The 21,394-nt window shown below is 40.1% G+C and overlaps 1 protein-coding gene across 1 annotated transcript in view; it reads left to right on the top strand.

The window, feature by feature from the left end:
- Positions 1-17,502, top strand: part of SHLD2 (shieldin complex subunit 2) — a 96,678-nt gene extending 79,176 nt beyond the window's left edge. The window contains 4 exon segments of the mRNA XM_043980446.1: positions 6,070-6,276; positions 7,261-7,495; positions 14,265-14,380; positions 17,124-17,502. Coding sequence (XP_043836381.1) covers positions 6,070-6,276; positions 7,261-7,495; positions 14,265-14,380; positions 17,124-17,311 — 746 coding nt within the window. The 3' untranslated portion in view covers positions 17,312-17,502.
- The last annotated feature ends 3,892 nt before the right edge of the window (positions 17,503-21,394 follow it).

Genomic DNA, 21,394 nt, shown 5'->3' with positions numbered 1-21,394 from the left:
TTGTTTAGAAAGGGAAAAGGATCAAAATATAAGGCCCCTTTCAGAATATACTATTTCTATTTAGTATTGACAAATGACTTGACATGTAGCAAATACATGCATCACATGTCACAGTCACAGTCACAGTCCTAATGGTGGGCAGACTATTAACCTAAATGAGTTCTTTTGCAGAGCTACAGAAATAAACATAAAATAAGTTGTTGGGCTTTAACTGCCATGCCAAATGAACATCTTACTTTTGTAATGTTGCAGGATGTGTGCAGAGCAGCTCAGATGGGGCCAACAAACTTAGTGCATATGGTAGAAATAGCATTGCACTTGCAGTAAGAATACCTGAGTCTGAGTCTGAGTCCCAGCTCTAAAACTTCCTAGTTTTGTGACTACAGATGATGCTCTGAATCTTTCAAAGACTCCATTTTCCTCATCTTTAAAATGGGGATAGTAATGATAATTATACTGCCTATGCCACAAGATTGTGAAGAGAGTGCTTTATGCATCTTGAAGTGCTGTGAAAGTGCTATTATTATTCAATAGCTAGAATTTAATTATGCCTATATGAAGGCTAATAATAGATAACTCAGGCACAGCTAGGTGGCACAGTGGATAGAGCACCAGCCCTGGATTCAGGAGGACCTGAGTTCAAATCTGAGCTCAGACACTTGACACTAACTAGCTGTGTGACCCTGGGCAAGTCACTTAACCCTCATTGCCCCACAAAAAAAAAAAAAAAAGAAAAAAATATATAACTCAGAATCACAGAAACTTGGCATTGAAAGAGGCCTCGAAGTCCATGAAGCCCTCTGGTACCTAAACAAGTTATAATTGTTAGGAAGCTTTTCCTTGCCCACATTTTCCTCTTTGTAATTTCCACCTGTTATTCCCAGTTCTGCATAACCAATCTAACCCATTAGCCTCCTTTTTTTTTTTTTTTGGTGAGGCAATTGGGGTTAAGTGACTTGCCCAGGGTCACACAGCTAGTAAGTGTCAAGCATCTGAGGCCGGATTTGAACTCAGGTCCTCCTGACTCCAGGGCCAGTGCTCTATCTACTGTGCCACCTAGCTGCCCCACCCCTTAGCCTCTTGATAGTCCTTTAGATATTTGAAATGAACTCTCATAGCCACAAATAAGTCTTTCCTTCTAGGCTAAACATGCCTTGTTACTTCAACCAGTCCTCCTATGGCATTAATAGAATCCCATTGGGGCAGCTAGGTGGCGCAGTGGATGAAGCACCAGCCCTGGATTCAGGAATACCTGAGTTCAAATCCAGCCTCAGACACTTGACACTTAATAGCTGTGTGACCCTGGGTGAGTCACTTAACCCCCATTGCCCCACAAAAAAAAAAAAAAAGGAATCCTATCAATCCTATCAGCATCATGGCTGCCCTGTTCCAAATCCTCTCTAGCTTATCCGTCTTTTCCTAAAATGGAGTATTCAGAGTTGAACAGAGTACTACTCCCTGATGGTCTGACCAGAGCAGACCAGAAGATAGCAAGACCATTGCTACTTTAGTCCTGGGTTCATGATAGCTTTTAGGGCTTCCCACATCACTTTTTTTTTTTTTGCAGGGCAGTGAGGGTTAAGTGACTTGCCCAGGGTCACACAGCTAGTAAGTGTCAAGTGTCTGAGGCCGGATTTGAACTCAGGTACTCCTGAATCCAAGCCCAGTACTTTATCCACTGCATCATCTAGCTGCCCCCCACATCACATTTTTTATTCACAGTGAGCTTGAAATTGATTAAGATCTCCAGATCACTTTCAGAATAAGATTGTGGTATTGTTATGAAACACTCAGTTATGCATAGCTTTTAGGTTGTACCTCAATCTGTTCCAACAGAAAGTATGTAGCTTACTGAAAGGCTAAGGATGAAATGACAAAAAAATGCTCCAAATATTTTCTTGAAGATTCAATAGCTAAATTTTCATTCTTCTTAGATATTAACTATAGTGGAAACATTACTGCATGGCTGCATTACTATGTCTGAACATAAAGTACTATTAGTATCTATAACATAAAGTTGACATTTATTATTTGTGTTTCTGAAAATAATAAGATATTTTTAGGTTTATTTTTGTGACTCATACCTAAGGAGAAAGTTAAAATATTGAGATAATAGGGGGCAGCTAGGTGGCACAGTAGATAAAGCACCAGCCCTGGATTCAGGAGGACCTGAGTTCAAATCCGGCCTCAAACACTTGACACTAGCTGTGTGACCCTGGGCAAGTCACTTAACCCTCATTGCCCTGCCAAAAAAAAAAAAACACCCAAAAAACATTGACATAAGACAGAAAATGTACTATTTTTTAAATGGCTAATTAAATATTGCCTTGTAAAGAAGTACATAAAACATTTACTTGTGGTTTTATAATTCCCATTTATCTTCTAACAACAACAGCAATAATAATTGGCTTTGATAGAACACTAGAATTTGCAAAGGCTACTCTCCCTTATAGTTTGGTTTTTAATAAATATATATATATATACATACATATATACACACAATGTGTGACTATCATTTTTTTGTTTGTTTTTTTTGTTTTTGTTTTTGTTTTTGCGGGGCAATGGGGGTTAAGTGACTTGCCAAGGGTCACACAGCTAGTAAGCATCAAGTGTCCGAGGCCGGATTTGAACTCAGTTACTCCTGAATCCAGGGCCAGTGCTTTATCCACTGCGCCACCTAGCCGCCCCTCTGTGACTATCATTTTTTTTTAAATATATATATATATATATATATATATATATATATATATATATATATATATATATATATATATATATATATTTTTTTTTTTTTTAGTGAGGCAATTGGGGTTAAGTGACTTGCCCAGGGTCACACAGCTAGTAAGTGTTAAGTGTCTGAGGCCGGCTTTGAACTCAGGTACTCCTGACTCCAGGGCTGGCGCTCTATCTACTGAGCCACGTAGCTGCCCCAAGACAACACGCATTTTTTGGGGGGACGGGGCAATGAGGGTTAAGTGACTTGCCCAGGGTCACACAGCTAGTAAGTGTAAAGTACCTGAGGCCAGATTTGAACTCGGGTACTCCTGAATCCAGGGCCGTGCTTTATCCACTGCACCACCTAGCTGCCGAGTGACTATCATTTTTAAAAACTTGCCCATTTTCTTTTTTTTTTTTGTGATCAACAAAACTATTACTGATTAAAACAGAAAAAATCGTCATAGAACAGATTACATAAGTATGAACCAAAAGAAATCACAAGTAGTAGATAAGTATTGATAAAGCCCCCCCAAATAAACTACTGGGGAAAGAGCTCCTTTTTTTACCAACCTCCCCCAACCCAAATATGAACGTGTATGTGTGTGTGCGTGCACGCACGCACACACACCTAGTAAAGGGGAAAAGCAATTTGGCAGAAGTTACATCTAGACCAGTCTTTTATACCATATTACATAAGGAGCTCAAAATGGATTTCACCTAAATATAAAAGGTCACTTCATTTAAAAAAAATGAGTGGAAGGAGATAATTTTCACCATCACGGATGTGTCATGGGGTGCAAACCACCCAGAAGTTCACTGGGGCACATCAAGGAACCTTCTCCAAACTTACCCATTATCAAAGTTGTAACAGGATAACATTTTCAAACAAATTTAAACACAAATTCCAAAACATTTATAACATAATAGACAATATTAATTCCCCACTGATCATGCCATAGTCATTTGGTGATTAAAATGCTCCAGGTTCATTATAAGTCAAATAAGAGAATTTATTATAAATCTCGGAGAAAATATCCTGTAGAAATAATATAGGATCACTATTTTAGAACTGGAGGAGACGTTAGAGATCATGTGGTCTAACTCCTTCATTTTGTAGATGAGGAAACAAAGGCTCACAAAGGTGAAATAATTTGCCCAAGGTCACACATGGAGTATGTGGTAGAGTTGAAATGTGGACCCAGTGCCTATGGCTGTGAATCCAAGCCTTTCCACTGGACTGCAATGCCTGATTTAAATACTTCAGAGGCTCTGTGAGCTTGTCATTGTGCATCCTTTCTCCAGCAGTGCTGATCCAAATCCATCTATGCCTTCCCAACCTCAGACTTTTCTCCATGTCCTCTCCTCCCATGAATCCTTCACTAAGATTCTATTCTACTTTCATTCATTCAACAAAGATTTACTATGTACCTTCTATACACTATTTCTTTTCTCTTTTTTCTTCCTTTTAATCACCCCTTCACCATTAGAAAATTTGTGTTGCAACTTCCCTATTCACCCATTCTCTCATCCCTGCTTGTTTCCCTGTTAAGTCTAATGTACTTCTCTACCAAACTCTGTGTGTGTGTGTGTGTGTGTGTGTGTGTGTGTGTGAGAGAGAGAGAGAGAGAGAGAGAGAGAGAGAGACCATCCTTTGTCTGTTTTAAGTGAGGTTTAACTGTTAGATGCTTCTTATGCACCCCAATTATGAGAAATAACAAATTCTACCCTCTCCTTTCTACACTGTGTTTTTCTTTTTGCCCTCCTTTTTCTCTTTCAAACCCTAATACCCAGATCTTTTTTGGGGGGGGGGCAGTGAGGGTTAAGTAACTTGCCCAGGGTCACACAGCTAGTAAGTGTCAAGCGTCTGAGGCCAGATTTGAATTCAGGTCCTCCTGAATCCAGGGCCGGTGCTTTATCCACTGTGCCACCTAGCTGCCCCTCATTCCTTGATTTTTAACTGCATCTTTCTAACCTGGGCCACCCGGAGTCTTGTAGTTTGAGGATAAGGGAGGTATACAATGGGAGGCAGCTCAAGCACAGGCGACACAATCAGGCCTATAATGATGAGAAATAGGAGGCCCATGAACAGACCTTCCAACCCAGGGAAACCAGGAAGCAGAGAGGTTAGCCACCCCAAAGTGTAAAGCAGGGCAAAAAGCAGAAGAAAACCCTAAGCAAATGCACAGTAGATTGCAGGGGACAGATTAGGTCCTGATTATCAGAATCAAACAAACAGGTGGCCAAGTGGCACTGATTGGTGTCAGTCCTTTTTCACTTTAATGGGGCCCAGGACTCAGGCCAGTTGTAGCCGGCTTCCCATGGGCGTGATGGATCCTGGGCATCTGTTCGGTAACAACTGGACCCAGAACGAACCATTCCGGGAGGGCTAGAGACCAGATGCCTTCCTGAAGTTTTGGGTCCACACACAGTCTCCTGATTCAAATAGATACACCGTCACTTCTAAAGGCTAAGTTTACACCAAGGCTGCCTCTTTCCAGACCTAAGAGAGGTCGCCTGAGTTATGCTCTGGCCTCTTTCTCCTTTGGCAGCTACAGATTCACATTTAGGGAATCCTGACCACCATGGAGCATTCTTAGCAGACACCTTCACTCTCACTGCTTCTGGACTTAGATGCCTGAAGGTACGCTTGTTTCTGGCCTCTCTCTGGTCACACTGGGAAGCCTGGGGCTTGTGTGCCTCTTCTAACACTGGCTTTGCTCACATCTCTCTTTCCAATTGCCCACAGACTTCTGGCTGACTCTTTGTGCGATTGTTGGGTGGAAGTATTCACTTACTGTAGTTGCTTGTTGAATTTCTTAATCATTATTCATTCTGATGTGAACTTCAAGGTTTTGCTGTAGTAGGTGTGTAGGAGCTGAGTAGTCTAACCCACATTCCAGCATGCAGTCATCTTGTCTGGAAGCCTGACAAGTTATCTTGGAAAGAACACCTTCTTTTTTTTAAGTGAAGATTCCTTACTTTGATGCCTAAATAAATCATACATATTTAATTATTTAATAAGCTTTATGTGTGGTGGAAAGAACATTAGCCTAGAACACAGAAAGCTTGGGTTCTAGTCTTGTCTCTGTTTTCTACTAGCCATGTGGCTGTAAGCAAGTGATGCTTGAGCCTTAGTTTCCTCATTTGCAAAACAAGGATAGGACTGCAGCCTTGCCTTTCTGACAAATTATATTCTACATATGAAAGTACTTTGAAAACCTTAAAGCATTATTACAGATTTTATTTATTTCACCCCCAGATTCTTGAGTGTAAACCCAAACTAAAGAAATTAATACTGTTGTGATTCTAGATTGTTTTCCTTATGTTGCTTTTTAATTTTCTCATTCTAAGATCATCTTTGGGAATTTAAGTATCTCCTCACTCTGGATAATCCCACATTAGAAAATCTAGAATTGCATACAACCCCATGGTCCTCCTATGAGTGCCTCTTTGAGGATGACCTGAAGGCAATTGAATTTAAAGCAAATTTCCAAAAAAGGGAAAGTCACCTCGTGAAGATCTCACATTTATCTGCCCTGATGGAAGAGAAGCGCTCTGGTAAGTCTGTGCATGCACAGTTTGTGACCTGTTAATGAGGTGACTGCACTCTTTGGGAACAGGCAGGGACTGACTGTGACTTGAGTAGGAATGCAATTGAACTGCTTTACAGCTGTAGTCTTAGCTGTGCCCCAGGAAGTTTGAACACTGTAGCTGGTAGACTAGGCACTTGGGATTAAGTTATATTTAGTGGGATATTACATTTCAAAATATATATTTTGTATAGTTCCAACCATGTAGCCCATTTTTCTGCAAATGTTAAATTTAAAAATCTAATCATTGGAGAACTTTTTACTGATTTAACCTGCTTTCTAATAAATTTTTTTTTGGAGGCAATTGGGGTTAAGTGACTTGCCCAGGGTCTCACAGCTAGTAAGTGTTAAGTGTCTAAGACCGAATTTGAACTCAGGTCCTCCTGACTCCAGGGCCGGTGTTCTATCCACTGCGCCACCTAGCTGCCCCCTAATAAATATTTACTTAAGACACTGAGACATTATCCAGATGCTATTAGTTTCCAGATACTTTTAGCATATTCAAATCACTGAGCCATCTAGATACTGATACTATTTAGATTGATCATTTGTATGGTACATGAAAAGTCTCTGTTTTATAAAATGCATAAAAGCATCTATTCCCAGAACTTCTCTTTTTAAATATGTAATTCATCATCAAAAGCATTTTAAGGCTTTCTTAATTGATGGTATTGTCCTTTGGAACTATGCCCTGACAAACAGAAATATACCCTGAAACATATGACATGGGAAAACATTTTTTTCTCTGTCATCATCTACCTATTTTATTATATATCATTTAGATAATATGTGATACATATTATTTAGAAAATATTGTTTAGATGAGTTGGCATAGATACAATATGGGCAGTTAAGGTATGTTCTCAGATCTGAAATGTGACTACCATGATCTTTTAAGACAACTTATGGGGGTACAACAATTCCAATTCTATATATTTTTTGTCTTCCATAGGAGTGGTTCAAGTAAAAGCCAAGATCTTAGCATTAGTGTTTCCTGTTGCTGCCCATGAGAGCCAGCAGCTTGTCCTAGATGCCAGCACTTCTCTGGAGGATATTCTGACCTGTCTGCCCACCATTACGTATTCAGGCTGTAAAACATGTGGAGCGGAATTACAAACTGATGAGAACAAGATCTACAAACAGTGTGTCACCTGCTTGCCATTTGCTATGGTGAAATTGTATTACAGGTAAAGGAAGCCAAAAACCAAGTTATCTAAAAAACTGTATTTAGAATGATAGGATTGGAAATAACATTAAGGAGTCACTGGTGCCAGTTTCTTATATCCCATCAGAAGCTATAACTAATTATCCAAGGCAGAAGAGATTCCATCCATTTCAAAAATAAAATGTTAGGGTGTGTAAAAATAATTAATATATGTGGAAATAATTAATAATTAATAAAATAATTAGTATATGTGGAAAGAAGAGTAGGTTGATAGTTAAAATGAAAATTTTTCACTATCCTCACTGCTGAGTTACTATAGGAAATATAAAACATCTTAGAGTCTCTTTTTTAAAAAATATTTTCAGAGTAGATAAAACAATATGTACCTTATAAGATATTGATTAGCAATTTAATGGCTACAGAACTTTTAAGTCTGACATATTTTGTTTTGTTTTGTTTTGTTTTGCGGGGCAATGAGGGTTAAGTGACTTGCCCAAGGTCACACAGCTGGTGTCAAGTGTCTGAGGCCAGATTGAACTCAGGTCCTCCTGAATCCAGGGCCAGTGCTTTATCTACTGTACCACCTAGGTGCCCCCTGACATATATTTTTTTTAATGTATATATGCCTTTGTGAAGCAACATCTCACTTTTTACTCCTTTGCCAATTTTGTAACACCACCTATAAACTTTCAGTATCTCTCAAGGAGGCTTTGTTTTGTTCCATATCAGACCCTATTCCATCTGAGGCCTCATTGTGACATGGGAGTGACACTGTGTCCTTTTAAAAGTTATTATCTTTTCTTTTTTTTCATTTAGTAAGCATTTTTCTCTCCAATCCTACCTTGTCTAGCTGTCCTGTCATATTTTGTCAAATAGCAAGTCCTTGCACCTGTCAGGAGGTTGTTTAGGTTTCTTTAGCACTAAATTATGAGGTTTATTTGCTACAGTATATTGTGTACTTAATCTAATCCATTGATAAGGCTTCCCTCCCCCTTCCCCAGACAGCAGGTAATCTGACATAGGTTTTATATATATACATACATACATAATAACATTAAACATATTTCTGCATCAGTCATGTTATAAGAGAAGAATCAGAGCAATGAGGAAAAACCTCAAAATAGAAAAACAACAGCACCAAAAGCAAAAGAAATAGTATGGTTCAATCAGCATCTCTACTCCATAGCTTTTTTTTTTTTTCTGGATTTGGAGATCCCCTTCCATCATGAGTCCCCTGGAACTCTTCTGTACCATTGCATTGGTGAGAAGAATCTAGTCCATCACAGTAGATCAACACACAATGTTGATAATACTGTGTACAATGTTCTTCTGGTTCTGCTCATCTCACTCATCATCAGTTCATGCAAGTCCTTCCAGGTGTCTCTGAATTCCTCCTGCTCATTGTTTCTTACAGCACAATAGAATTCCATTACATTCATATACCACAAATTGTTCAGTCATTCCCCAATTTATGGGCAATCCCTCAATTTCCAATTCCTTGCCACCACAAAAAGAGCAGCTATAAATATTTTTGTACATGTGGGTCCTTTTCCCTTTTCCATGATCTCTTTGGGGAAAAGACTCAAAAGTGGTATTGCTGGGTCAAAGGGTATGCACAGCTTTATAGCCCTTTGGGCATAATTCCAGATTGTTCTCCAGAATGGTTGGATCAGTTCACAGCTCTACCAACAATGCTTTAGTATTCCAATTTTCCCACAGCTTCTCCAACATTTATTATTTTCCTTTTTTGTCATTTTAGCCAATCTGATAGGTGTCAGGTGGTACCTCAGAGTTGTTTTAATTTGCATCTCTCTAATCATTAGAGATTTAGAGCATTTTTTCATATGGGAATTTTTTCATATGGGAAACCAAAGCTATCTAGCTTTGGTTTCTTCATCAGAAAACTGCCTGTTCATATCCCTTGACCATTTCTCAATTGGGGAATGACTTGGATTCTTATAAATTTGATTTAGTTCCCTATGTATTTTAGAGATGAGGCCTTTATCAGAAGTACTGGCCACAAAAATTGTTTCCCAGCTTTCTGCCTCCCTTCTAATTTTGGATGCATTGCTTCTGTTTGTACAAAAATTTTTTCATTTAATGTAATCAAAATCATCCATTTTGCATTTTATAATATACTCTATCTCTTGTTTGGTCATAAACTGTTTTCCTTTCCAAAGATCTGATAGGTAGACTATTCCTTTCTCTCCTAATTTACCTATGGCATCACCTCTTATGTCTAAATCATGTATCCATTTTGACCTTATTTTAGTATAAGGTGTAAGATGTTGGTCTATGCCTAATTTCTGCCATACTATCTTCCAGTTTTCCCAGCAGTTTTTGTCAAATACTGAGTTCCTATCCCAGAAGCTGGAGTCTTTGGGTTTATCAAATACTACATTACTAGTGTCATTTACTACTGCATTTCCTGAGCCTAGCCTATTCCATTGATCTACCACTCTATTTTTTAGCCAGTACCAGATGGTTTTGATGACTGCCTCTTTATAGTAGAGCTCCAGGTTTGGTACTGCTAACCCACCTTCCTGTGAATTTTTTTTCATTATTTCCCTGGATATTCTTGATTTTTTGTTTTTCAAGATGAATTTTGTTATTATTTTTTCTAGCTCTATAAAATAATTTTTAGGTAGTCTGATTGGTATGGCACTGAATAAATAAATTAATTTAGGCAGTATTGTCATTTTTACTATATTAGCTCTGCCTATCCATGAGCAATTGATATCTTTCCAGTTATTTAGATCTGATTTGATTTGTGTGAAGAATGTTTGGTAGTTGTGAGAACATTGTTTTTTAATTGAAATGTTAGCACAAAAAACTACAGAATTCTAAGGGATTATTAGCGAGAAAAAATATTTTGCCTGTTACCAGTTTTATGACTTATTTTAATGGTTACTGTGTAAGGAAAAGTGCATATTATCAGAACTAATGTTTTGTTATAAAGATTTGTATGCAGAAAGTGTATTTTCCACAATCTCTAGTAAAAGATTATAGTTTTTGGTGTTCGCAGGTACTTATTTTCCATAGGTTCAACATAACAACATTCACAGTTTTTACTTTTGTGCCGTTTTCTAGGAATGTTACCTCTATGAAAGGTGAGGATTGACAGTATACTATTTTCCTTACATTTAAAAAAATTAATTTTTTTCCTTACTACATTTAAAGACAATTTTAATGTTCTTTTTTAAAAATTCTGACTTTTAAAATTTCCTTCCTCCCTCCTTCACCCCCTTCCCTTTTTCCTTACATTTTTTTTTTTTTTTTGGTGAGGCAATTGGGATTAATTGACTTGCCCAGGGTCACACAGCTAGTAAGTGTTAAGTGTCTGAGGCCGGATTTGAACTCGGGTCCTCCTGACTCCAGGGTCGGTGCTCTATTCACTGTGCCACCTAGCTGCCCCTCTTACATTTTTTAAAGACACTAAAAATTATTTTTAAAGAACCAAAATTAATTTAAGGAATTACATTCAAGAAGGAAAATCTGCTAATTAGGATTTATAATGTCATTTATATTCTTTATTACTTTTATTTCTTTACGGGAAGTATGGCCTTCTTTCTCTTTGATATTTAACTTTATTCAGTAAATACCTGTAGAAAGTGAGAAGATTGCAAAGAATCCAGGATGTCTAGTCAGTTGATAACTGGCAGGCACCTCCACAATGCTGCTCAAACCAGATTCAAAGGTAATTAGGAAATGTTTAACAAAATAAATAAAGACAGTACAACTTAGATAATGTTAACTTGTGGTTTTCTAATAATATTCCATATGCTGCCCAAAGGGATCCATTTAATTCTAGAGAATGTAAAATAGTTCATTATAAGTGATATATTCACAGCACAGACTTAGGGCAGTCATCATTGAAGAATTTAGTGTCTAACCCTGTATCAAGATTTTTTTAAAAAATCAAGCCCGACCAAGTAAACAGAGAGTACAGTTCTTTCCATTCAGCATCAGTAAACAAGCAATTATGTGGAATTGTTCTTTACACTTAGGGAGCAGTTTGATGTTCTGTTTTTTTAAGTGATAAGAATATTGTCCCTGTCTGGAGTTCTAGTTTGGTTCAACAAACCTGCAAGTGCCAGCTGTATATGAAGTGTAGTATGATGCCCTGGGCATCTTGTCATCTCCTTGGTCAGGGGTCTCCTCCCTGCCTCACCAGTCCTCAGTTTCCTTTACCCGGCCCCCCTTCTCCTCTCCCTCTCTACTGTCTTGTTTCATCATCTCCTTAGCTCCTGTGGGTTCAATGATCATCTCTATGCAGAAGATTGACAGGTCTGTGTGTGTCTCTCTCTCTCCCTCTCTCCCTCTCTCCCTCTCTCTCTCTCTCTCTCTCTCTTTCTCTCTCTCTCTCTCTCTCTCTCTCTCTCTCTCTCTCTCTCTCTCTCTCCACCACCATCATGCTGCCAGCTTTGTTTTGGATATCTTGAACTAGATGTCCCCATGGAATCTCAAACTTACTGTGTCAGTCAGCAGGCATTTATGGAATGTGTACTATGTGTTGGCACTGTGCTAAGAGCCAGGGATACAGATTGTTAAGGGGTCCCCTGAACTTGTCTTTTTGAAACGACATATTTCCCAGAAACAGTGGATCTAGAGCATGCAAGAGTCCTGAGTGCGTCAAGGATGAAGCTCCCCCTGATCTGCCATAATTTGTTGTTTGTACCCCAAAACAGACTCCCTGTGTATCCTTAGGAGGCAAGACAGGTGCAGGCTAGACTGTGCTAGACTGGAATAATGCTTGTGCAGTTGGGGACCTTTGTAGATAAGCAGACCCTCCTATCTTCATAGTCTGGCAGTTCCCAAGGGAAAAGCATAAGGCTTTTGCCATCACCTTACTCTTCTCCATGGAGAAGTATATACTCCACCTTTTCTGCACCATTCCCCCTCCCATGTCACACCCCTTCCTGGTATCCCCTCCTCCCTTTGTCCTGCTGTTGTAAAAATGTAAACTGTAAAAGCTGGGAATCCTTTTTAGGAGCCACATGCATGTTCATTTCTTTTGTTCCTAGTTTTCACATAAGTCTCATGATGTTGTGATTGCCTTTTGACAAAATACAAGCAAAAAGAAAGACTTTTGTGTGTGTGTGGGGGGGGTGAGGCAGTTGGGGTTAAGTGACTTGCCCAGGATCACACAGCTAGTAAGTGTTAAGTGTCTGAGGCTGGATTTGAACTCAGGTCCTCCTGAATTCAGGGCCAGTGCTTTATTCACTGAGCCACCTAGCTGTCCCCAAGACTTACCTTTAATAGGGAGGACAGTCTGTAAAAGGACATTTGAAGAACAAGAGCGGAAATGAGGAGATACTTGGAGGGGACATGGTGGCAAGTCCAGAGAATTACGGATGGCTAGGCTGGGCCCTTCCCCAAATGGAGATTCTGAGAAGACACACCAAGTGGAAGAGAAACCTGCCTGGGCGGAGGGAGGAAGCAGCTGACTCATGGCAGTGGAATCTAGAGCAGGATGGATGCAGGGCTGGGCCATACCTCAAAATGAATGTTCTGGGAAGAATTGAGCAATGAAAGAGAAGGCCTCAGGCTGAGCGATGTTAGTGGAGTCTGAGAGTAAGAAACCGACTCAGTGTCTTTGCTCCCAAATTGTCTTCTCCAGGATGCTGCCAAACCTCAGAGTCCCTGAGGTTCCCAACCTCAACGTCATCTCCAGCCCCTCCTGCCCGCCCTGCACATCCAGTCTGTGGTCAGGCCTTGGTGTTTTACCTTCCCAATCTCTGTCCATGCCCCCAGCCACCATCCCAGTGCAGGCTTCATCACTTATCCAGACTCGTCCCCCTTCCCCAATCCATCCTCCATTCGGCTACCAAAGTGACTTTGCTAAGCCCAGATCTGACCGTGTCATCCTCCCCTGCCCCACTTTGTGATCTTCCGTGCCCCGCTGTTACCTCCAGCATCAAATGTAAAGCCCTGTCATTTAGAGCTCTTCACACAATGGCCTCTTTCCTGCCCATGCTCCATCTCATATGTCTGCCATTGCAGTGGCTGTCTCAGTGCCCGGAATGCTCCACTCCTACCCCTCCACCTCTTAGCTTACCTGACTCTTCAAAACACAGCTCCAATCATACCTTCTGCAAGAGGCCTTTCCTGGGCCCCTTGGCCGTGGTGCCTTCCACGCACAAGGGGATGCTTATGTGTGCAGTTATTTACATGTCTTCTCTCCCTAGAGCACAGACTCCTTCAAGGCAGGGAGAGTGTTTTTGCCTTCCTGTCTGCCCAGCCCTTAGCACAGTGTCCAGCACACAGTAAGTGTGTAATAAATATTTGTTGATTAACTTACTCACTGACAAGAAAAGATAGTAAGCCCTAAAAAGGTAATAAGCCGCCAGAGGATGAATTTGCTGCTTTCTCACAGGTAGGGTTATCCCCAGTATTAAAAGGCAACAGGATGCTAATTAATGAAAACATTTCTCTGTAGATAAATTACCCATTCAACTGTCTACTTCCTGCTAGTGCCACTATTGAATAACTGGAGCCAATATTATAATTTTCCAAGGAGACTGGGACTTGACCTTGGAAATTGTGTTTCATTTTTCTCTTACTGTCTTACCACAGTAACATGGGCATAGCTTTCCCAGAGGCACAGGTTTTTCCTCTGTTGACTCTTCCACAAGAACTTTTTAAATGTAGGTGTGGTATCACAGGAGCACTCTCAGCTGTTTTCAGCATGTTAAAAGAAAGTCAGGACCAGAAAGTGACATTTTCTATCATTCATTTATTTCCCTCTACTTTCAAAGCTGCTTTTTTGACTCCTGCCTCTCCGTTTTCAGGTCAGCTCTGATGACTGTGTCTGACGGTAGGAATGAGGTTTGCGTTCATGTTGGATCAGAGATGATACAGAAGATTCTTCTCAATATTCCGCCTGACTGGTTAAGCAGAGTTGTAGGTAAATGTAAAGAATTAATTGTTATTTGAGGTTTTTATGCCTCGGCATGCACTGGCCTGGGGCTCCGCAAACCACATGGTGCTCCACCCACTGGTGATAGCTGTTGCCAGGGCTCTGGCACCTTGCCAGGGCTCTGGCACCTCACGTCATCACCACTTGCCGATGCCTACGTGGGCCTGGCAAAATTATAATGATTGGAAGCCTAGTGAGGGCAGTCATGTGACTGACAGAGCGGCCATCCCATTGGCTGGGGCTGTGTGGGGTTTTTCTGGGATTGGAGGAGGAGAATTGGGCATTCTAGCGGGATGCTGGAATGACAGGTAGGCTGCATATTCTCAGCTGATTCCTGGGCTGTGGTATCTTTTAAGGTTGTATAATTTCCCTTAACCTATTTTATTTCCTTTTCCTTGATCCTACTGATCCTGTTTGTGTTTTTTTTTTTAAGTTAGTTCTTGTTAAAATAAATCTTGTTCTGTTTTGAGGGAGGCTGCCGGTCTCCTTCCTTGCCCCAATATTGCGGCGAGCCGCTTAACTAGCACTCCCCAATTAAAAATTGGTCCCCACATAATGTAATTATGTGAAATATATGTAAATTGTGAAATATGTAATATAAGTAAATGTGAAATATGTAAAATTAAAATGTAAACAGTTCTTAGTGATCTATGTATAGATCTCAATAGAGAGTTGTTTCTGGATAAGTGAGATGTTTACCATAATCTATTAACAAGATCACATGATTTGTATGCTCAAATTTTTTTGGGGGGGGCTGGGTAATGGGGGTTAAGTGACTTGCCCAGGGTCACACAGCTAGTAAGTGTCAAGTGTCTGAGGCTGGATTTGAACTCAGGTCCTCCTGACTCCAAGACTGGTGCTTTATCCACTGCGCCACCTAGCTGACCCCCTCCTAAAAATTTTAAACTGGCAAAAAGCTCTAGTAAGTTTATATAGGTCTCCTATAGTCTGAGAAGATTAGTGTACCTCCACATTCTCAGTTTGTTTCAGTTAACTTCCTCACTGGTGAGGTGGGTTCTTGGCAGACGTGAGGTGTCAGTGACAGGTGAAATTGGGATACTAGTATTTAAAAACAAACACGGATTAACAGTCTCATCCTCTTTGGTCTCTGTTCTAGCATTTATGAAGGAAGAAGGTTTGACCAAGCCACAGGGGCTATAAATTAATGAGATTTAACCCTAAACTCATCTGAGTGTATGAACTGGATCAAGGGCTTTAACCTCAATCCTAAATTTTTCACCTAGAGATGACCATTCTGGTCAGTGCTCAAATTTTCCACTGCCCAAAGCAATGGCATACCTGAGGCTGGAGAACACAGACAGTGGGCCAGAAGAGGCAGCCTCATAGAAAACAGGCTGTCTGTTAGGTGCACAGAGGTACAGAGCCTGCTCTGCCGTTACAGAGGTGAAGAGAGCATTCCAGGCATGGTGAGCCATGCAGGCAAGGGCAGGAAGCTGCAGACTAGAACCAGTACATGGGAATCACAAGGACACTGAGCAGTGAAGAGAGGGATTGACAGGGGGCGGCACCAGCTTGGGATGGGCTTTAAAAATTAACCCAAGATGCTGTTGTTGTTGTTTTTGAGGTTTTGCATCACTGCTCTGATTTTTTCTCTTGTAACAGGATTAATGCAGAAATAGGATTAATGTTATTATGTGTATATATATATGGGTGTATATATATATGTATATGTATATAGATATATAGATATAACCTATATCAGATTGCCTGCTGTCTAGGGGAGGGGGGAGGGAGGGAGAAAAATCTGAAATTGTAAAGCTTGTATAAACAAAAGTTGAGAACTATCTTTACATGTAACGGAAAAATAAAATACCTTATATGAAAAAAAAAATTAACCCAAGAAACCCAGTAAAGAACAGAGCACTCCATCCCATGATGCACATTGTGGGCACAAAGGGTCACTGCCCATACTGCCACATTGCGTTGGTGGACCGGTTAGTTTCCTCACACTGTTTTTTGTTCTTTGGTGTAAGAGATGACTCTTGGGTACATCATGATATATTTGGGAATTAAGGTGATAATACAACAAAATATGGTAATAGTTTGATTTTTAAAATATGGGGGAGGTTTGTGTAGCAGGTAAGCAGCTTGAGACTATTCAGAGTGCTGGTGTGTTCCCCAAATGCAGTCCAGCCAATCTCTTACCCTTCGCCGGACCTAGCTCATCATCCATCCATAACATTTGTCCTGAGAGATTAATGACACATCTGTTTTTAATCTCAGCACTTCAGGATATTTTAAATGTTAGGAATCAATATTAGCCTAACTTACTCAGCATAAAATGAGATTATTTTTAGTCTCCTATTCTTTTTTTTTTTTTTTTTTTGGCTAGTCTCCTATTCTTAACATTTATTTAAACACAGAATCCCTCAGCTAACCCCAGTGGTACTTTTTAGATGCAAACACTCATAGTGTTTTCAGTTTCAAATTTAAGCTAATAGTAGGCAATAAAGTCTTCTACATGTCACTTATTTATAGTTAGCAATGGAATAAGAAATATCTTCAATATACAAAATATACATCATAAGTGATACCATTTCTTCAATAGGAATGGAGTTACTAGATGCTAGGCTGCCATCTCTTTGTTGTACCTGAAAAGAAGGTAGGGAAATTAGTCTTTTGCTCTGAGCAGCAGAAAGAAACTGTACAGGACTTTCCCCCTGGGAAAGTAATCATCATGCTTTCTTCCTTTTTTTTTTTTTTTTGGCAGTCCCATCCTCAGGTATCACATATGGGATGGTTGCAGCAGACCTGTGCCACTCGTTGCTAGTAAGCAGAGAAAGAGCCTACACACTGAAAATTCAAAGCCTTTTTATTCTAGATGAAAACAGCTACCCTTTGCAACAAGACTTCTTTCTGCTGGATTTTCATACTGACTTTGAAGGTGACTCTCCATAGTCATATAAGTGATCAGAAGACCAAACCACTGGTAATTGGAGGAGAAATATAATGAAATGATTTGTCTTTTGAAATGAAGAAACAAGACTTTTAACCTTGGATTTATGTCCAAAAAAAAGTAACAAAAAGAATTGTGTGCATTTGCAAACTCCAGAAATATTAATTTAAGCATATTCTTTTTAAAAAATAAAACTTTGTAGTCATTGAAAAAATAAATTATTTTTCCATTGTCTCTCCCGGTTTTCCTTCCTTTGGGGGGGGGGCAATGAGGGTTAAGTGACTTGCCCAGGGTCATGCAGCTAGTGACAAGTGTCTGAGGCTGTATTTGAACTCAGGTCCTCCTGAATCCAGGACTGGTGCTTTACCCACTGCACCACCTAGCTGCCCCCCAGTTTTCCTTCTGAAATATAATCTAGTGCTAATCATAGTGTTACACCTCTTCCCATAAGATAGCCTCGTGAGGCAGATGATTATACAGGTATCCTGACTTGACAGATGAAGATACTGAGCTTAAAAGAGGTTAAGTGCCTTACTCTTAGTCACACAGCAAGTTTTGCATCCAGAATAGTTATAACATAATGGGCATTTACTATATGGGTAGGAGTTTTCTAAACAGTGAAAATTATATCGAAGGCACAATGAAGCCAAGGGAGAGAAAATAGGATAATGATGTTGAGAAGATCTGAGACATAGAACTGGGAACAAGAAGGAGCTTTTTGATAGATAGCTTCTATTTTTCTCTACAAGGTATGAATTGTTAGTGTTTCCCTGGCCTAAAATTACTTATATTTGCTTTTTATATACTTTGTATTTACTTACCTATGTACATTTGTATCACCCCACACACCCCATCAGTAGAATGTAAGTTCCTGGTTAGAGACTGTTTGGTTTTCTCTTTGTATTCCTAATAGCTGCTCATTCAACAAACACTTACTGTATGAATAAAAGGGCCTCTATTGAGAAGCATAGACTAACGGATAGAAAGGGAGCTAGCTTTGGAGCTAGGAGGACCAGGGTTCAAGTCCCACTTCTGGCCCCTACTGACTATGTGACCCTGGGCAAGTCACTGAATCTCTCAGTGCTCTAGGCACTTTTCTAGAACTATGCGTAGCAGAAAAGGTGCCGACCTGCATTGATAGAGGGAGTCTCCTCCTTCAGGAGTACCCCATACTAGTGAAATTACAGGCCGCATACCTATCTCTGCGTTATGGAGAAAAACAGAAGAGGTGGTTTGAACAGAGAAGGTTTACTCTACCCAATGTGGGGAACATGATCACGTCAGTCGGGAAATTTAAAGGATGCAGCGATGAGAACTCAGTTAAGCCTCCAAAGCCAACACCACCACCTTTCTGTCTTTCAGCAGATGGTGAGGTGCTGGCTTCCTACTACATCTAGAAGTGAGCCCATTCATCCTCTTCACCTGTCCTTTCCTCCTTTACTTTGTTCTCTGAGAAAGAGGTGGTTTTTCTTGTTGAGGCTGGCCAGATCTCTTACTTGTGCCCTCATTCCCTGCCCAGCCCACCAAAGACTTACATCCATCATTTTTCTCCCTTTTCATCTTCTCTGTTTCCCCCTCTAATTAGGAAATTCCCTCCTTCCCTGTTTCTAAACAAACATTTTCTAGTCTCCCACCTACTATAAAAGCCGTTCTCTTTACCCTATCTCCACCCCCAACTTTTTAAAAGTGGGATCTTTGTACCCACATAGGCACAAACTGATTCATAGGATGATTAGAAGCCATCCTTTCTGTCACATGAAAAGTGACTGACCCCTGCTCTGGTTTACAGGGAGAGAAGCTTGTGACAAGAAATGTAATTTGCCATATTAGTTTCCTTTCCCTCTGTCTTCAGAGGTCTTGGACCTGATTTGTCATCACTTACATCAATTCCTTCACACCCAAGAAACATGTTTGCTAAGAGTGGCCTCCCTATTTCCATGTGGAAATGAAATTGGTAAAATCCTTCAAAGTAATCAGTAGCAAATTGCCACAGAGAAGAAAAAATGTTTGACTCATCAGTAAACAGGAAATTATGCTTTACCTTGCCTGAGCCCCAGTCCCCTAAAGTCAAAATTACAAAGTTAATAATACGGGGAGACAGCAGAAGGACCTCTTTAGTTGCTAAAAGCTGATTAAGCTATGCTACAAGGCTGTTTGCTACAAATACCAGCATAGAGAATCCTAAATACTTGCTTCAGGGGTTGGCAATATTTTCTTTTTTTTTTTTTTTGGTTGGCAATATTTTCAAAGGGATGTTGATGGAAGCCCTTTTTCCACCTCAATTGTTGGAGAATAGGTATTGAACAGATTTCCATTGTGTATTCTCGTTGCTACTCCCAAAGATGTGAAGGAGACCCAGTGGCCTCTTGGCCCTCTTATCATGAGTTAATGACCCTCAACAGAAGCAAGATGCTAACAAGCTTTAAGGAAACTCACCAAGTGATAGCAAAATTTAATCCTGCAGAAAAGTTGTTCCTAAAAAAGAAAAATAAGCCTTAAAAAAACAAAAAGGAACGTGGGAAAGAGAATAATAGCAGCAGAAACTAGAAAGAATTAGAGAGACCCAGCCATGCTTGGTTTTGGTTTGAGAAAAGCCACAAAATTAGTCTTCCTTTTGGCTGGATACAGAGCTACATAATGGCAGGAAATATGCGACATCTCCAGGGAGCCTTGAACTAATCTAGAATTTCTCCTTTGGACCATTTCCAGAATCCCGAGTCAGCTATTTCAGTCACTGGGATGGAGAGGTAAATAGGATAGGAACCCTCAATGTGGTTAAACAGGCAAATTTTTTATTTCAGACTTTATTTCCTATCTAGCTGAAGAAATGACCAATTATGTATGTCAGGGTAATTCTTAGCAACAGAGCAATAAACTATCAGTGACAGGAGACTGAAGGGATCGTTCTAACTTTTCACCAGTAATCCTAACAGTTTCTTTCCTATGCTGCCTCCTTCCCTCTCCAGGTACTTAGCATAATGGTGAATGCAAAATTCTTCCAGAAAAGAAGATGATGGTGACTTTTTTTTTGGCCAGGCAATGAGGGTTAAGTGACTTGCCCAAGGTCACACGGCCAGTAAATGTCACGTGTCTGAGACCGAATTTGAACTCAGGCCCTCCTGAATCCAGGGATGGTGCTTTATACACTGCGCCACCTAGCTGCCCCCTGATGATGGTGGCTTAAAATTTCATTTGAAAGTCTTTCTCAGGTATAAAACAGTACAATGGATAATCAACTTTTTTTTCATGAGAAAAATGTTATGCTTTATTATTTATGATAGATACCTTACTGCATCATCTCATAAATCTTATACTGTTTTTTCAAATTCCTCATATTCGTAATTTCTTACTGCACAATAATAATCAATCACCATATGCTCCATTTGTTCAGCAGTTCCTCAGGCAGTGGGCACCAGGGTTCTCTGCAATGGATAAAACACTTTAAAAAGGAAAACACCCCATCCCAGCTTCCCATTGTTAATCTCCTGTTTTTCTTCCTTCCTTGGCAATATGGCAAAGTGACAAATGAAAACTGTACCTAGACACCACTTCATGTAAAATATATTTTTTTGTTTTTGTTTTTGTTTTTTGTTTTGTTTTGTTTTTGTTTTTTAGTGAGGCAATTGGGGTTAAGTGACTTGCCCAGGGTCACACAGCTAGTGAGTGTTAAGTGTCTGAGGCCGGATTTGAACTCAGGTCCTCCTGACTCCAGGGCCGGTGCTCTATCCACTGCGCCACCTAGCTGCCCCCATGTAAAATATTAAAGATGCGTTTGCTGTTTATTTTGTATTTACACAAGGTGGTTGATAACTTAAACTCAACTGCCAATTCTACAAGGCCATTCCTTTGGATCCTGGCTCACAGATTCTGTTGTGAGCTGCCCTGGCATATAGTAGGCACTAAATAAATGTCCATTGAATCCAAACATCAACCTCCCAAAACAATGACTACACCTGAGACAAGTGCCTTCTGGGAACCAGTGAAGAAAATGACGGCCAGCCTTGGTTTAGAAGTATTTTAATGACCAGAAGAGTATGGGAATATGCAATGGCTTAAGATAGTCAAAGTACAGGAAAGCACAGAAG

Source organism: Dromiciops gliroides, chromosome 2 (genome assembly GCF_019393635.1).
Source record: "Dromiciops gliroides isolate mDroGli1 chromosome 2, mDroGli1.pri, whole genome shotgun sequence".
Classification (NCBI taxonomy): Eukaryota; Metazoa; Chordata; class Mammalia; order Microbiotheria; family Microbiotheriidae; genus Dromiciops; species Dromiciops gliroides.
This window is presented reverse-complemented; position numbering and strand designations above follow the sequence as displayed.